Source organism: Arabidopsis thaliana, chromosome 5 (assembly GCF_000001735.4).
Source record: "Arabidopsis thaliana chromosome 5, partial sequence".
In the NCBI taxonomy this organism is placed as follows: domain Eukaryota; kingdom Viridiplantae; phylum Streptophyta; class Magnoliopsida; order Brassicales; family Brassicaceae; genus Arabidopsis; species Arabidopsis thaliana.
Genome location: NC_003076.8, coordinates 24,156,831 through 24,173,086, shown reverse-complemented (window position 1 = coordinate 24,173,086; position 16,256 = coordinate 24,156,831). Strand labels below are relative to the sequence as shown.

At 35.0% G+C, this 16,256-nt stretch overlaps 4 protein-coding genes, 1 long non-coding RNA gene and 1 other non-coding gene across 12 annotated transcripts; 4 read left to right on the top strand and 2 right to left on the bottom strand.

Annotated features, from left to right (window-relative positions):
* The first annotated feature begins 40 nt into the window (after positions 1 to 40).
* On the top strand, positions 41 to 1,199 carry AT5G60030 (uncharacterized protein). 3 transcript variants are annotated; one of them, NM_001345385.1, is made up of 2 exons: positions 63 to 630; positions 814 to 1,199. In NM_001345385.1, exons 1-2 carry the CDS (start codon positions 127 to 129, stop codon positions 1,003 to 1,005), a joined length of 696 nt encoding a protein of 231 aa, NP_001332313.1. In that variant the 5' UTR covers positions 63 to 126; the 3' UTR covers positions 1,006 to 1,199. The 3 variants fall into 3 exon arrangements, with proteins under 3 accessions (NP_200811.1, NP_001332313.1, NP_001332314.1); NM_001345384.1 differs by having other exon boundaries at positions 112 to 522; positions 631 to 1,199; NM_125396.3 differs by having other exon boundaries at positions 41 to 1,199.
* On the top strand, positions 1,012 to 2,760 carry AT5G00685. 2 transcript variants are annotated; one of them, NR_144220.1, is made up of 4 exons: positions 1,012 to 1,034; positions 1,356 to 1,469; positions 1,559 to 1,675; positions 1,868 to 2,478. It is a non-coding gene; the product is annotated as an uncharacterized misc_RNA (transcript). The 2 variants fall into 2 exon arrangements; NR_144219.1 differs by lacking the exon at positions 1,012 to 1,034 and adding an exon at positions 2,740 to 2,760 and having other exon boundaries at positions 1,403 to 1,469; positions 1,868 to 1,984.
* LAC17 (laccase 17) lies at positions 2,625 to 5,091 on the bottom strand (the record flags this gene model as incomplete). 3 transcript variants are annotated; one of them, NM_125395.3, is made up of 6 exons in its annotated part: positions 2,625 to 2,994; positions 3,082 to 4,068; positions 4,153 to 4,281; positions 4,367 to 4,611; positions 4,697 to 4,848; positions 4,926 to 5,091. In NM_125395.3, 6 exons carry the CDS (start codon positions 5,013 to 5,015, stop codon positions 2,864 to 2,866), a joined length of 1,734 nt encoding a protein of 577 aa, NP_200810.1. The 3 variants fall into 3 exon arrangements, with proteins under 3 accessions (NP_200810.1, NP_001330991.1, NP_001330990.1); NM_001345383.1 differs by lacking the exon at positions 4,926 to 5,091 and having other exon boundaries at positions 2,864 to 2,994; positions 4,697 to 4,842; NM_001345382.1 differs by lacking the exon at positions 2,625 to 2,994 and having other exon boundaries at positions 3,041 to 4,068; positions 4,926 to 5,015.
* Positions 2,826 to 5,946, top strand: AT5G60022. Of its 2 annotated transcripts, none has more exons than NR_143362.1 (4): positions 2,826 to 2,957; positions 3,070 to 3,312; positions 4,961 to 5,053; positions 5,756 to 5,946. It is a non-coding gene; the product is annotated as an other RNA (long non-coding RNA). The 2 variants fall into 2 exon arrangements; NR_143363.1 differs by having other exon boundaries at positions 4,961 to 5,641.
* A 2,088-nt stretch (positions 5,947 to 8,034) lies between these two features.
* On the bottom strand, positions 8,035 to 12,817 carry AT5G60010 (ferric reductase-like transmembrane component family protein). Its single transcript, NM_125394.5, has 13 exons — positions 12,178 to 12,817; positions 11,755 to 11,917; positions 11,484 to 11,646; positions 10,577 to 11,380; positions 10,380 to 10,478; positions 10,048 to 10,163; positions 9,857 to 9,959; positions 9,625 to 9,731; positions 9,350 to 9,509; positions 9,076 to 9,249; positions 8,825 to 8,953; positions 8,555 to 8,633; positions 8,035 to 8,441 (listed from the first exon to the last, which is right to left on the bottom strand). The coding sequence occupies exons 1-13, from the start codon at positions 12,629 to 12,631 to the stop codon at positions 8,332 to 8,334; spliced, it is 2,661 nt and encodes an 886-aa protein (NP_200809.4). The 5' UTR covers positions 12,632 to 12,817; the 3' UTR covers positions 8,035 to 8,331.
* A 489-nt stretch (positions 12,818 to 13,306) lies between these two features.
* On the top strand, positions 13,307 to 13,793 carry AT5G60000 (uncharacterized protein; the record flags this gene model as incomplete). Its single annotated transcript, NM_125393.2, has 1 exon — positions 13,307 to 13,793. The coding sequence occupies one exon, from the start codon at positions 13,307 to 13,309 to the stop codon at positions 13,754 to 13,756; it is 450 nt and encodes a 149-aa protein (NP_200808.1). The 3' UTR covers positions 13,757 to 13,793.
* Between the last annotated feature and the right edge of the window lie 2,463 nt (positions 13,794 to 16,256).

Sequence of the window (16,256 nt, the reverse complement as noted above, 5' to 3'; positions counted from 1 at the left end):
AAAAAACAAGCAAGGGGTACTTTCGTAGTTGTGTTTTCTACTTATTTCGAAAGTTGTCAGCTTTTAGGGGAAATTGCCCTAATTTGTGTAGTTAGAGAGGCGCGACGACCTTTCGAGCTTCTTCCGATGAAGACTGTCACCGGAAGAGTTGTTAGTGCTGAACCAATCTCCCTCTCAAAGGCGGCTAAGCTTCTCTCTGGATTCGCTTCCTCTGATAATGGCGCCTCTCAAGACGTTAGTGCGTACCTCCGGCGAGCCTCCGCTGCCTTCACTGAATTAAAGAGTTTCCACAGGGAGATTAAATCAAAGGAGACGAAGCCAAGCTCCGATAGGGAGACTAAATCAACGGAGACGAAGCAAAGCTCCGATGCAAAGAGTGAGCGGAATGTCATTGACGAATTCGACGGTCGGAAGATTCGTTACCGGAATAGTGAAGCTGTGAGTGTGGAATCAGTTTATGGTAGGGAACGTGATGAGAAAAAGATGAAGAAGAGCAAAGACGCAGATGTTGTTGATGAGAAGGTGAACGAGAAGTTGGAAGCAGAGCAAAGGAGCGAAGAGCGAAGGGAGAGAAAGAAGGAGAAGAAGAAGAAGAAGAACAACAAAGACGAAGATGTTGTTGATGAGAAGGTGAAGGAGAAGTTAGAAGACGAGCAAAAGAGCGCAGATAGAAAGGAGCGAAAGAAGAAGAAGAGCAAGAAGAACAACGACGAAGATGTTGTTGATGAGAAGGAGAAGTTAGAAGACGAGCAAAAGAGCGCAGAGATAAAGGAGAAAAAGAAGAACAAAGACGAAGATGTTGTTGATGAGAAGGAGAAGGAGAAGTTGGAAGACGAGCAAAGGAGTGGAGAGAGAAAAAAGGAGAAGAAGAAGAAGAGGAAGAGTGATGAAGAGATCGTTTCAGAGGAGAGGAAGAGTAAGAAAAAGAGAAAGAGTGATGAAGAGATGGGTTCAGAGGAGAGGAAGAGCAAGAAAAAGAGGAAACTGAAGGAGATTGATGATTGAAGTTGGTTAATTCGGGGTTTTAGCTGAAGGTTTGAGAAATTTTTGTAGTTGAAACTAAGAAATCTTTCAAATTTTTGGGTATGTGTAGTTGAAGATGTTACTTGGTGACAATTAAGATTGAGAAGGATTTCATATTTGGAACTCTCTTGTTAAAGTTTTATGGTATTTGCATTGAAGTTTTTGTTGTTTTGGTAGAGTGATGCAACCCTTTTTTTTATCCTTTACTACATTTTGAATATGATTGAATGCAAAGTTTTGGAGTGCTTGAAGCGTTACCATTCACTCTAATCTACTCGCCGAAGTTGCGGAATAAACTAGAAATGTTATATGTAAGCTCAATATTTGTGTAGGCACTTGAAAGTCTGGTGCTTGAACGTATTGGACGTTTCCTGTATCAAGGAAGAAGGATTTCCACGTCCTGTTCAACTCAACTTGTGCGAGTACATATGATCCTCGATCGTCCGGTATGTATATCTTAAATGCGATTTTCTCTGTTAATGTGTTGGTTCCTTGGTCTATTTCATGAACTAACAGAAACATTTTGATTGCACAGACATTATCCCATGTGAAGTTCTCGAGAACGCCAAAGATATAAAAAGTAGTGTGAAACCAGAGGAATAGAAAAACTATTGACCAAGACTAGGACTGAAATTAGGATATCAACTTTTAGGTAACGATGTTGGTGGAGTTACGAGGTTTTGTGGAATACTGATCAGTCTTATACTTTTGTTTCCATCCAAAAAAGTGAAGCCATTTTCAAACCCGACAAGTGGCTGTGCATGATTCATACTTATTGATAAGAAGGCTATTTGTAAGTTCACCATACTCTGAGCTTATTAGAGTCTTGTAAATCCTGATGCAGGCTGAGGAAGACTAAGGAGCGCACAGCATGGAAAAATTTGAACTCTGTGGAAACCGGCATCCCCATGAATTTTTGAAAGAGTCATGTGGTTAACTGGTGTACAATCTGGTTTGGCAGGTGCTTCACTGAAACTTGCGTCTACTTTCTCTTGCATATTTTGATCCCTAGGGAATATATAGAGAAGACGAGGGTAGGTTTTTGTTTGAAACATGAGCCAGAGATAGTATTATTAGTTTATGAAAATCAAAGCAAGTGTTAGAGAAGCTCTGTGATTATGGTCTTTTGTGTTTTGACCAGTTGTTGGACCCTGAACAGCTAATAAATGGTGTCAAGGATAATCCAATTTCTTACTAAGACATTAGATCCAAAAATTACTTCAGATTATGGGTTTTTCGTAGTGATCCCCCATGTATAGCAGATGTGATTATGGTTCTTATTAGACTTTGGGCTATTCCTAGGATTTTTGAAAAATAAATTTAAACTAAGAAAGTTGGGATAAATGTACAGAACCGTTTTGGATGTATAGCCAAAATTTCTTGCACTGTCTGTCTATATGTGAACCATTGAGTTTTTTTTATTCCTTACAAGACTCAATTTTCATCATAAATATGTACATATATACAGTGTGTAGATGTCATATGTGGGTGTTGTATCATTGTTACATGGACCATCTGATTCAAACGATTTGTGTATATCTTCAACAGCTAGTTGCTACAGAGATTGTATTAAATAACTATAAAATCAATACATGCAAATTAGATTGTGTATATATATTAGTTTTGGGTTTACATAGATCTACACTTGCAGAAAACAGAGCTGTGCAACAGTAAATAATTGTAAAGAAATTGACCTCATGTCAAATTATTGAACAGGAATTGACCTCATGTCAAACCGATAAATGGCCGAGGAAAAAAACGAAAAAAATGTGCGAAGCTTGTAAGAAAGAAGAGACAAGAAACAAAAAGAAAAAGGACTTGAATCATGGGGAAAGAATTCTCAGCATTTGGGCAAGTCTGCAGGAGGAGGAAGAAGTTTCTGATCAGGTTTATCTCCATCAAGAACAAGCCAAGCCATCCTCAGACCCCAACTGGTATGCACTTCCAAGTGACAGTGCATGAACCACACTCCTGTGAAACATTTGTAAACTCGGTTATTATCCTTGATTAGATTACACTAATATAAAGCTTTCGTTGGTTTATTAGTGTTTCTCTTACCTGGGTTATCTGCAAGGAATCGAATAGCAGCCCATCCACCAGATGGCACACCGACTGTGTTCCTCTCTATTGGGTCAACAAGGTTGAAGTTTCTAGGATCCTTGTTCGGGTCGAAATTCCCAAACCCTTGGCCAACAACAAAGAAGTTGAACCCATGAAGATGAAGAGGATGGCTTTCTGCGCCAAGAATGCTAGTGTCTTGCATCACCAACTCCACACTGGTGTTATAAGGTAGAACCATCAAGTTTGTCCCGTTACTAACCATAGTATTGTTAGGTGGAGTGCCTGTGTAGTTAAAAGGGACAATGGGACTCCATGGGAATTTTGGGGAATACACTCCATGAGATTGCCCAGAATAGTGAGATTGAAGGAGAGCTTTTGTTGGCATTGTGAATGAAATGTTACTGATTGAAGCAGCAAACATTGTGGTGTTAGTAGGACCTTGGCATGTCTGGTTATTCTTATGATTGCACGGGTTTGTTCCCAGTCCTACTGTGAAGAAGAACTTCCGATCAACATTCAGAGGCACGTTTGCTGGAAAGTTTTTGCTGTTCAGGCTGCGTAGCTTATTACTGAACTTGGTAGCAAAATTTGTATCGTTTAGAGCAGGGAGTATCGGTTTGAAGAGTTGAAGATTTTTGATAGAGGTCCTTGAGTGAGCACCTTTGGTCTGTTTAGGTGGTTCATATTCTAAGATTCCAGCAACTGTAGAGTTATCAAAAGTTCCTTGACCTGTGACGTATGGTCTAGCAGTCATGAAGAAGGAGGCACTCGGATAACTAGATTTAGTCTTCAGCAGGACGTTTGTGGTCTGACCAGGAGCAATTAAGATGGTTTCAGTCTCAAATGGCTTAACATAGATCGCATCAGCTTCAACAACCGTAACCGTGTGATTTGCGATGCTGAAAAAGAGCTCGTCATTAAGTGCAGCATTGATTAGCCTGAGAAGGTATGTTTTTCCTGGCTTCACTCTCAGTCTGAATGTATCTGTTTCACATCATTGATTACTTGGATTAGTGGACATATATCATCAAACCATAATTAAATCTAGATGTAGGAATCAACCATCACCTTTTGCGGAGCAGTTGTATAATGGACCAGGAAGCCCGTTTATCGTGTAAGCATCAGAGACATTGGGACCACCTCCTGTTTGGGTTGCTTGGCGGATGATTGCCTCAGTGTCTGCGTTGAACCACTCCCCTGAAATTTAACCATAAAAATCAGTAATTATGTTTCTAAACTCTCATCAGATTCTCTGTCTGTTTCTGTTCCTCATCATCCTTACCAAAGATCATGGGAACTTCTTTGTGAGGTTTAGCAAACGGGTAAGGAACTCCGCGTTTGGGAAGGATGATAAGTGGACCATAGACTGTTGATCTTAGCCATGAAATGTGAGCATGGTACCACAGAGTGCCTCGTTGACCAACAATGGTATAGTTGTAAACATAGCTTTGTCCTGTCTGAATAGGACATTGGGTTATATAGGCTGGACCATCAGCCCAACCACTTCGTAATTGCCGGATCCCATGCCTGAGATTTTCACGGATTAAAGCCAGCTGTCAGTCATCAAACATTGCTCTTAATGTATAGTGCAAGTGGTTTTAAGATTGTTTACCAGTGGAGAGAGATGTTGTTTGGCACTTGATTAACGACTTTGATCAGAACCTGGTCACCTTCTCTAGCAATAAGCTTAGGACCTGGAAACTGCCCGTTTACAGAAACAAGGCTCTTTGTGTGGCAAAGACGTGTTACGTTCTGCATTTTGATCTGCGAAAACGAAACTTTCTATCAATAACTGCATTCCTTTTTAAGAAATTTACACAGAAGAAACAATCTTCACATACTTCCAGCGTATAATGCCTTGTAATCCCAAATGCAGGTTGAGGAAGAAGAAGAACACAAGAGAATACAGCTAGGAGTAGCTGTAACGCCATTGAAGTGAGCTTGGACACGGAGGCGTTGTTTAGAGCAGGTAAGTTTTCTGAAGACTCTGCCTCGCTTATGTTTTGCTGTAGATTGTGGATTCATTGTTTTCAACCTTTAGTGTATATATAGGAAAGGAGAGTTAGGTGTTTGCTTGAGCAGGAGATATAGAAAAAACAATTAGTAAAATGTTTATGAAAAACAAAAAGATAATTGGTAGAGAAGTACTCTCCGTAATTTGGAGACACTTGATATTGACTAGTTGTTAGATTATATGAACAGCTAATGTATGAGTGGTGTCAAAGATAAGTCAAACTCTTTGACCCTCTTCGAAAACTCTTTGTTTCCATCTCAATACTATGGCGTAGATTCTAAATATGAAATGCAAGATTGCCAATTTTGGTTTCTCAGATATGACAGTTCCTCTTCCATGTTCTGCTTCTTTGACAGCTTTGAGTATATTAGACTTCAAATTTTAACATGAGATAGTAAGGAACTTAGGACCAGATGTAGAAGATTAATAATATAGTTTGATTTGTTCCCTGGCCAAGTTTTGTTTAGACCCAACAAAAACAACTCTTGGAGACTTCTTGATCGACCAAAAGAGTCTGAAGCAGAACTCTAGGAAACTTCTCTGGTTAGCGGTTATGTTTTAGAAAATACATTTCATAAGCATGTTTATAAATGATAAGTACTTCATCGGTTTGTTAATAATTATTTTTATTTTACTTCTTTTTTTGTATATTTGTAGGTGGGGAACTTAAGAGATAAACCGATGTGGAGTTAGTCAAAACATTCGTAAGCTAAAATTGCTTGGGGAATAAGCAAAGAGAGGGAGATTGTAGCTATCAAAGAAGGTCACGATTAGGGTTAGATATCAAAATCCATGAAGGGAATTTCCGAAATTTTTATTCTTTTTGATAAGAACATTGAGGAAACCTCAAATTAAGGTTGGCTATTTTATTTCCCAAGCAAGTTACCTAACTCCCTTTTAAGTTCGTATCCTCAAAGGCATGCCACTTATACATACATATTTAAACAACTTTACACTATTCTTATTTGTTTAATTATTTTTTAAAAAATGCCACAAAATTTCCTTAGAACACATTATTTTCTAAATATGTTTATTCATCAATGCGTGTATATAATTATATACATTTGTAAATTCTTTGCTTGTTATTTTTCATATTTATAATTGTGAGAAATTTAAAGTCAAATCTACAATCAAAAGATGATCTAGACAGGTTGCTAACAAGTACGTATCAACTTATCCTCTGAATATGCAAAGTGGGTAATTAAATATATAGGCTTTCTAGAAAGAAAAAAAGACAATAAAGAAATCTTGAAATTGAATAATGGTTGAATGAAAAAAATATCGGACATAACGATGAAACACGAGTTTACATCATTAGTATACAGTTCGAACCATTTGTAGTTTTACAATGTCTTTTAACAATATTTTAGTTGGTAACTCACAATCAATAACAGTAAATATAGATATTCGTTTTAAGTTTAACTAGGCATTAGGCATGTGACACGTACGAGAGCTATATTTTATCAGGTACGGTTAATCCCGGGTAATTATATCCCATATTATTTGAAAACGAAATTCTGATATCTCTTAACGGTTTCGACTAAAATTTATCGAATTACATTAAACTAAAAACATATATAACCTTTTAGGTATTTATACCTCAGACCAATTTCAACGAACTCTAGTTTAGACACACTATCTATATACCTTAAACTTACCAATACCATTTAAAATATCGATCGTAAGTTATGTAAAAAAGAAAAATTATTTGAAACCTAAAATTAGTCTTAATTTACAGGCACTATGTGAATTCAGCAATTATTAAGTGAATGCGGTAAATGACATTGTGATCTTTACTAGTAAAATGAAATTATTGGACTTAAACTTAAACTTAAATAGATATGTTTAAAAAAATAGATATATGTTATAAACACATATTAAATTGATACTATATATCAATTACTACGTAGTAAAGTGTAGTCTTTATACACACACATATACGCGTAAGACATACATGTACGTGAGTTTGATTAGATTGGAGGAAGTATTAATACATGTTTTTTCTTATTTAAAATTTTCACATGTACATATATTGTTGTTACACCAACCCTTGATTTCTGATTAAGGCTCCAACAATATATAGTACTATAATGTATGCACGTATGTATACATATATAGAACGTATCTTATACGAATATATATGGACATTAGTACGGACAGTAACTAGCCACCTTTTAGGTGAATATAAAAAGATGGTGATAATTACAAAAGTTCTCTTAAAACTTTTGAGTTCCACGTGAAGACATATATGCATGTGTGATGTGTCCATATGATAATGTTAATTAAAAAGAAAGTGTTATGTTAGCCAGCCACGCGATCATTATTATTGTTATATTATATTATACTATTTGTTCTGCCTATGCATGTACAAATGTATCATGTATGTCCATGTCCTATATTATATCAGGAAGTGTTGTATATATCCACCAATTATATAATTTAGGAGGAACCAAAGAATCTTACTGCGACATTAGAACTAAGCCATATGTATATAAATAATCAACTTTCTTTTTATTAACCTTTGAATAGAAGGGATCAATGATGATTAATTAAGATGCTTTACCTTAAGTGCCAAAGATTAGCCAATCTTCAATAACGTCAAAAAGAAAAAAGCAGAGTATAAGTACACCCAAAGAAAATATTTCTTACGTAATTTTCTTAATAAGAAAAAAAAAAAAGTATTTCTCTTACGATCATACCAATTATTAATTTCAAATATGTCTTAATCACTATGGTTTCACTTGCTCGAGGTGAAACCATCTCTTTTTATTAACAATGTAATCAGATTAATTAGTTCTAATTAAGCATTTAACAACAACAACAACAAAATAGTTCTAAACTAACAATGGTAAACTTATCCGATTTAGGAGGAAAAAACCTCGAAATTTAAAAATGGTAAACTTTAGAAAAGCGTATGTGCATATGAGAGAGTTTTCTTAATTTCAAGAATTTTGACAAAGACAAAATAACAATAACAAGTTCACAACACTTTATATATAGTTCTAAAAATAATTGAAGCAAATACTCATCACAAAAAATATACAAAAACAAAATGGATCAAAATAAACAATACTTAGGGTTTTGTTAATCAAAATGTTACTATACATTTTTATACGGCGTTAATTACTTTACATTATGTCACCAACTAATTACAACCTGCATATACTCTTTACTCCCAATCTGATTGAGCATAATCAAAATCTGTTTCTTTAATTAATTAATATTAATTGTGTTTAAAAATTTTCCTTGTGGAAAGTAAAACGAGTGGATGACTCGAGACTAAACTCCTGACAGAGTTCTTTAAGTGGTCGAACCAGTGTTGGACTTCCACAGTAGAATACACCTGAAAATATACAAGGTAAGAATTATTGTAGTTAGAAACCAAATACTGAACTAATAAAGAACGTTGACAGAGTAAAAGAAAGATTGACAATAACTATTTAAATATATAGTTACCTATTCGACAAGCTTCGTGTTTGCTTGACAATTCAGAAAAAACCTTCCTCCAATTAGGTCTTGCAAAATGTGTTCGTATCTGATTCGTTTTTATAGGATAGTTTATAATTAAAATACTTGTAACTTCTTAAGGAGTGCTAATATAATTAAGATACTTGTAACTGCTTAAGGAGTGCTTAACGTTAACTCCAAAATGATTATATATGTTCTTAAACCGAAATTTAAATTGGAGAACTCATATAATGGTTTTGGTAAATAACTAAAACTTACCCGGCTTTCGGAGACAATATCAACACCGTTCTTGGCATGTTGAAGTTTCTGAACCATGGCGATAAGGGCAGATCTTGCATCTCCAGCTTCGTACATGCTTGTTAAGTAGTTATGCATTTCTATTACATGCTGCCAAAATAAAATTAAACATTATTTGGAGAACTTGTTAAAAGTATTATTTTGTTACAGCAATTCATAAACCCCATTTATGAAAAAACAAAATATAGTAAAATATGAATCAATAAACTTACGGTTTTATCATACTCTGCGATGTCATCCATAACTCCCTTGAACCAATCAAAGGAAGCTTGTTCTCTTGTCACCCAAAAAAAATATGCTCTTTGAGGAAACTTCTTGCCTCCTCCACCACTAACACTATCACCTCCTATACTCTCTCCTCCTACACTTCCTTCGTACTTTTGCCCCTATTTTTCCAAATATTCAAAAAATGTAGACACCTATTATTATTGTTCTACTTCAAAATTCAACCTCAAACATGTAGACAAAAATGTTCATACTACTTACACTTCTGGGAATTCCGGGTTTCAGATGGTTTAACATGTCCTTCAAAATGCTTATGAATGGAGTTGCCCCAATCCCTAGCCCAACTAGTAAGAGGATGTCGAACTTCTGATAATTTTGTGCCGGAGCTCCATACGGTCCTTTGATGAATATTTTTGGGAACCTGGTACCGAAAAACGACCCGATCAAATCAAATTCAACCGTTGATATGAACATATTAATCTTTTTGCAAAATAATATGCATTTAGATGGTAGTTATTAGTCTAGTATTCACTTACAAGACTTGTGATTCTTCAATGTGAGGATTCACACCCGCAGCTCTTGTTTCCATCCTCATAAGACTGTTTGGTTTAGGTTTAGCGGCTGCTTGAGTAGGCTCGCATGTCTACATACGAACAGAAAAAAAAAAAAAAAAAGCTTACGCTTAAAAGTAATAATGACGTTCTTTAACCTCTGATAAAACATCTATAATGAAAATTTAGTTATAAGGAAAAAAGTAACAAGGATTACCTTTGCAAATCTGCTCCTAAGTTCAGTGGTCCAATCTCCTAAGGCTCTAATGTGAACACTTAAATAGTCATCTCCTGGTGCAGAAGTGATGGAGAATGGATGCCTAAACAATAATAAAGTAAAATCGATATCACTTCACTTAAAGAATGGATGATGTACCTTAATCAAGTATGAAGTATTATTTAGTTTACCATTCAAATTTTGAGAGATCTGGACACTTGACAAACATGTACATGCCACTTTTGTATTTGAATCCGGGAGGTTTTGTAACATAAAGTGCAAGAACGTTCCCCGAATATACAATAGCCTACATCGTAAAACGAACAGAAAACATGAAAGACAAAAAAAAACAAATTAACTAAAAATTACTATATATAAGCGAAAAAACACTAATTACAGTATATTAGTTTCGAAATGTTATAGTTTACTCAATGTTCATATCGTAGTTATAAGTCTATAGGAGATTAAGGGTATCCAGAATCTAATAAATATTTTGATCAATTAATTATCCTTCTCTAGTTACCTTAATAACGTTGACACGATGGCTGTGTTCTTGAAGGAGACGTGAGAATAGCCTCTCACTCGCGTAGAACAACATCGGCACGGCCAAATACATCCATGTCTGCATTTCAATTTACCATTTTAAAAAAAAAACTATAATGTAGAACTAACTTGATTAAACGCATCAGAGTACTAAATATATTTACAAAATTATCTTACCGTCTTCTGGTACCAAGGCTTCTCGATGATAAGATAGTAACCATGGATGATGAGAAGAATATAAGCAAGAACCAACAAATGATGAGCATACCAAAACGCATTAAACCCAGCAAGAACGTTAAACGGTTTAGGCAATTTCACTATGTTCCTTCTAAAATAATGCATCGCCAGTGTAAACGAGAATCCCATGAAGAAAATCATTAAAACACCCGTGATCGACACTGACGTCAACATTAAACCTAGGTAACTCGGTTGCGTATTTCCCAAGGCAGCACCCGCGTACGTCAAGAACACGTCGTAAGAGCACGAGCTTAACCTAGGGTAGTTACAGAAGATGTGAAGTGCCGTGTGGAGCAAAGCCTGGAACGCGATCATATATGCAATCACCTTGTGGAAGTTTATGTTGTCGTCGAATGGGACCACACGGTTCAAGAACGTTGACCTAAGTATCGTTAGGGTTTTTCTACAGACTGGGACCAAAATCAGAGCCATGTTGAGTTTCAGCGTTTCAGCAGCGCCTTTAGCGGCGCAAACGCAGCGTCCGGTGATGTTGTAGAGAGGGTTTCTCATGAACTCTTCGTACTTCCACATGAATAGATAGACGTTGATGATGGCCCACAAAGCGAGTACCCATAATTTTTTCCAATTCTCGTGCATCAGTTCCGCGGTTACGGAGACGTACTTGCTCATCGGCGTTCTGTACCGCTCTGGGATCATCGCGCGTGTCAGCGTTTGCGATTTCTTCATCTTCTCCGTATCAGCGTTTGTCACCATTCCTGTTAGTAGTATTTCTAACTGCCACATCTGGTGGATATAAACTATGAAATGGTCAGAACATTAATCTCTCTATATATTTGTCTAGATAAAGAAAGCTATCATATATAAAAATTACAAAGAAAAAGTGAACCTCTATGTATCCTTTATGATCAGGGTCGAGTTCTTCCATGATCAAAGATGCGTAAGCTGCAGCATTCTTTTTTAAATTCCCGAGGCGGTTCGCCGAGGCACTCAATACTATGACCTCTTTCACTTCCTCTTCCGTCAGCTTACCATCTCCGTTTTTGTCACACCTAAACAACAACAACAACAATGGTTAAACTAAATAACCGCATTTAAAAATAAAAATAAATAACCGCATTTGTGTATATATGAAAACATATAAGATTGAGTGAAATTACATGTCGAAGAAGATCTGAAGACGACAATCGAGGTCTTTCTTGATCATGTCTTCCCAAAACAGCTTGAGTTGTTCTTTGTCAATACCGTTTTCTGTCTCTATTTGTCTCCTCCGACCCAATGCTTCATAAACTTCTGCCGCAAACTCCATTGTGTCTCCCATTCCTAGTTATATATACCATCCATGTTAAATTTTCGTCCTAAACAAACAATGAATTTTCTTTTCGTCCTGAATTATTTTTTAGGCTTCACATGCATCTCTGATAATAAACATACAATATAAAAAGAATTATTGTATACAAAAAAAAACGAAATATTTAAGTTTTCGTTCTAGATCAAAATCACTACGAATACCAAATGGAAGTGGATCTAAAGGATAATCTTCGGAACCGTACGTAATAAATATTAGTATTTTTGTTAGTTACCAATGCAGACGCCGAATTTCTCTTTAGGCAACTTGCCATCAACAGAGAACTGATTGAACCGGTTCTCAATCGATCTCCATGCATCTCGTTCTCGTCCGGTGACTGTCCGATCAAGGAACCGTAAGCTCTGAAGTCCCCTAGCCGCGCTTGATGTTGTCCTCTCCACTCTTTGTGGACCTGTCTTCTTGGGCACGGCATTGGTCGGAGGCCCCAGGTTTCCACTTTTCCTTGTGCTCGGAGAGCCTAGATTCCCGCTCTTTCTCCAGTTTGAAACGCTCAATGTTCGGATTATCGATCCCACGCCGAGATTTCTTGACGCGTTCTTCTTCAGACCACCTTCGTTCTTGTTGAGGTTAATTTCGGGTTCTTTTGAGGAGCTTTCACCCATTGAATCGATCTCTACACTCTCTAACATCCATTTTGTTGAATCCTCCGTAGGAGTGTTACTTTTCATAGTATTATTATTTATTCTTTCTCCGCCACCAATAATTGATTGAAGCTAAGGATCGTCGGAGATCTTATAATTCTATCTTGTTTATTCCTGTTAGATCGTTTTGTTTTGTTTTTTTTTCCTTGGTTTGATGGAATTATTAGATGAGGAGAAAAAGTAGGGGGAGAGGCATTGATTTCTGTGTCGTTTGTAACATTTGTGTTTTGTTTATTTAGTTACACATGAAAAGTTTACTAAACATAGAAAGTTCTAAGGAAAGCATTTTTTTTGAGGTCAAACATACGTAGACCAATCAAAGACCTATAAAAAGAATGGAACTTCTGAATTTGACTTAGTGCTACTTGAAAGAAATGATATGAAATTAAAATAAACCGTGAAGGTGCGGCTGATGTAATGTTTGCAAAATATGTTTCCAAGTTAAGATAAAAAACAGTTACATAAGAAAAATAAGTGTTTTGCTTTTGGGCCTGAATCGGGCTTTTGATAGGCCGATACGGAACTCGCTACTACTGTAGTAGACCAAGACAATCTCTAATCGTAACTGAATGTGCTATTAATCATATCTGTCAATAAACGTACAACAAAAAAAAACGTAATGAAAATATTGATACTCCTAATTTGAGAAATCGAAGATATATTTCCATTCGACAATATACTTTCAACACAAAAATCAAAATCATGGACACTCTTATAATGGTCTCGATCATGACTATGATGTTATTTTCTACGTTCGCAACCACACGTGCCGCCACTCTTCTCGTGTCCAACGAGCTGAAGAGACGTGGTGATGTTCCTGTCTTCGTCACGTGCCACCGAACCCCTTGGCTCTCCAAACTCGTACCTTTAGGTCAGAAGTTGCTGATAGAGATCCCAACCACTACCGGCGACAATGCTGTTGATGAGAAGGCGCAAGGATCTAGACCGTGGCAGCCAAGAACTTGCATAGGAACGTTTTACAGAGAAGCACATTTCGGGATGCACGAGACACCGTACGTTTTGTACAATTCGGACAAAGATGCTACGGAGTCTAAAAACTCATGTTTCGTCGTTGTCAAAGACGATGGATTTTATCGTTGGAACAACAATAAGAGAATCTGGGACAAGGTTTTTCCGATCATTTGGAACTAAATCATTTATATTTTTCAAATGGTACCTTATGTTTGAGGCATCAGGAAAATGAATAAAGTAATTTCCAAAAAAAAAATCATTTATATTTTTTATTACCAATTTTTTTGTTGAACAAATAACAACTATGCAAAATTAAAAAGATATTATAAGATGCTAGCATTATGTACACTGCTCCAATAATGTTTGGCTTTTTCAATGTTCACACAAGTTTAGTGTGAACTTGCCAAACTCTATATATATTGATATAAAGACATATAAAATTTTTTTGATATAAAGCTAGTGGATGTTATCAAATTCTGTTACATGCATCGTTAACGCAAATTCAACTTGTCATATCAAATGGAAAAACCAAAACTATATTCATTATAAATAGTGTTGTTTGACATTTTCACACAAATTTATATAACATATGTATATAAACTTTTATTATATCTCTAAAATTTAAATTGAATTTTGATATTCTGATCTAAATGTTGACTTGAATTTTAGTTTAGTTTTGAAACATCTAATATATTAATTAATCAAGTACTAAACTGTTACAATATTCTGCATCAAATGTGGAATATAGACATGATACATAAATTTGGAACCTTGAAATAGAGAAGATTTTGCAAGTCGATCCTCTGCTTTAGGTATTTATGTCCAAAAAATTAAAAAATTTAACTATATTTATTTTAAAACAGAAAAATTATGATAAAGGTCAAAGGATATTTAATTTACAAAAAAAAACATAAATTTAATTTGATGTAGCAATCATATGAGTTACCAAATTGTGGATCTAACAAGTTAATTAAATTTGATAACCCTTCACAGTTTTAAAGTTTTAAGTGCTAAGACATAAGTATATATATACAAACCAGTAGGATATATATAATCAGATCGGATAAATTTGATAACCCTTCACATTTTTAAAGAGCTCAAATCTAACCAATTAACCACTATAAGGTCAGATCTTAGTTGACTTGCCCACACGTTTTTATCAATCAGAATCAAGTAGACTTGATACTCTTCAACTTTACTTCGAGTGTTTTAAATAATTACTAGAAAAGAAAATGAATTGACACATTTTCTTTATAATGTTAGAACTACGTACCTAGCCTATTCGTGTATATTATTTGTTTAACTCTTATAAGCTAATCTGTCAGCAAATAATTTTATGACAAAAGATAGAGGTAATTTCATGAGAAAAAAAGAAAAGAAATTATTTGATTTCTTATTTCTTTGGTAGAATAATTAGAATATATAGATAAAAATTACTAAAATTAAGGACTAAAAATGTGAAGAAAGGGAAGAGAAAGAAAAGGACAGTGATGGGGAAGGCTTATCTTAGAGAAGGTGCATTTTGCCACACCAATCTTTCTTTGTCACTGTTAGTCAACTTCGCACCCTTTTTTTTTCCTTCCTTCAAATTTTGATTTGAATATTTGATAGTGATCTTGTGTATGTACTTGACAAGAATTAGTGCTTTCGATAAATAAATAAATAAATTGTCTCGATATATCTCAGTTAGTTGCTAAATATATTAATTTGAGAGTGCTCTAAATTATAAATATAGAAAAACCAAAATGTATGTTTTAGGATGATTTGGAATCATAAACCGAATCCGAGGTTTAATAAGTGATTGGTTCTATCGATGATAAAATTTACGGTAGATTTGGTTTTGATCTTCAGATTTATATAGAGTTTATGAATGCACAAATTCTTGTTTTTTACCTAAACAATCAGTCGTGACATTTTTTTCGTTGAAATGTTATTTCTTACCAATAGTTTTGTACGTCATATGTAAATGGTAAAATCCTAACTTGTAAAAAAGGTCAATGTAATGAATGACAGTAAATAAAAACTAGATTCGAAATCGAAAATATAATCGGTGGTTATAGTACTGTATAACTTTATCATTTTCAGTCAAGTGAAAATAGTGATTATAAATGACATAAATTTGGGTGTCAGCAAACTTAATATATATATATATATATATATATTCAAATTTCATCTTTATCAAAAAAAAAAGTTCAAATTTCAAAGGATTAAACTTAATTTGTTTCAAAATATAATAATTAAGTAAGTTATATAATGCGTCTGTTCTTTTTTCAAAAAAGCGTGGTCAACAAATTGCTAGTGAAAAACAGGCTCATTTTTTTGGTTGATACCTACAAAGGTAAAACGAATAACATTTTTTTTTATATTTCAAAGTTACAAAAAATACAAATGCATCCCGTTGACTCACCAAATCAAAAGAAATATCATTACTTCAAAAGCCTAACCCATTTTACCTATTTTGGAAAGTTACTTCTTCCTCCTGTACTCTTAATCTTGGCCTTACGGTTATGTAGCCAATATTGATCCTGTTCGACATATACATCCACTCATTTATACATATATAATAGCATCCAAAGCGAAAATGATAAAAGCAGTGTTGACATTAATTATACCAAGTAAGTTATGGTATGTTCCTGACTTCCTGTTCTTTATTTATGTATGTACACTGTAGATGTAGTAT

What these genes read in the sequence shown, in the direction of transcription:
- AT5G60010 (NM_125394.5), bottom strand. Translation starts at nt 12,631, where the DNA reads ATGAAAAGTAACACTCCTACGGAGGATTCAACAAAATGGATGTTAGAG. An exon ending in CTTCAGATCTTCTTCGACAT is followed by an intron (nt 11,647 to 11,754) that starts GTAATTTCACTC and finishes GTTGTTGTTTAG; the next exon opens with GTGTGACAAAAACGGAGATG. An exon ending in GATCTCTCAAAATTTGAATG is followed by an intron (nt 9,960 to 10,047) that starts GTAAACTAAATA and finishes ATTATTGTTTAG; the next exon opens with GCATCCATTCTCCATCACTT.
- AT5G60030 (NM_125396.3), top strand. Translation starts at nt 127, where the DNA reads ATGAAGACTGTCACCGGAAGAGTTGTTAGTGCTGAACCAATCTCCCTC.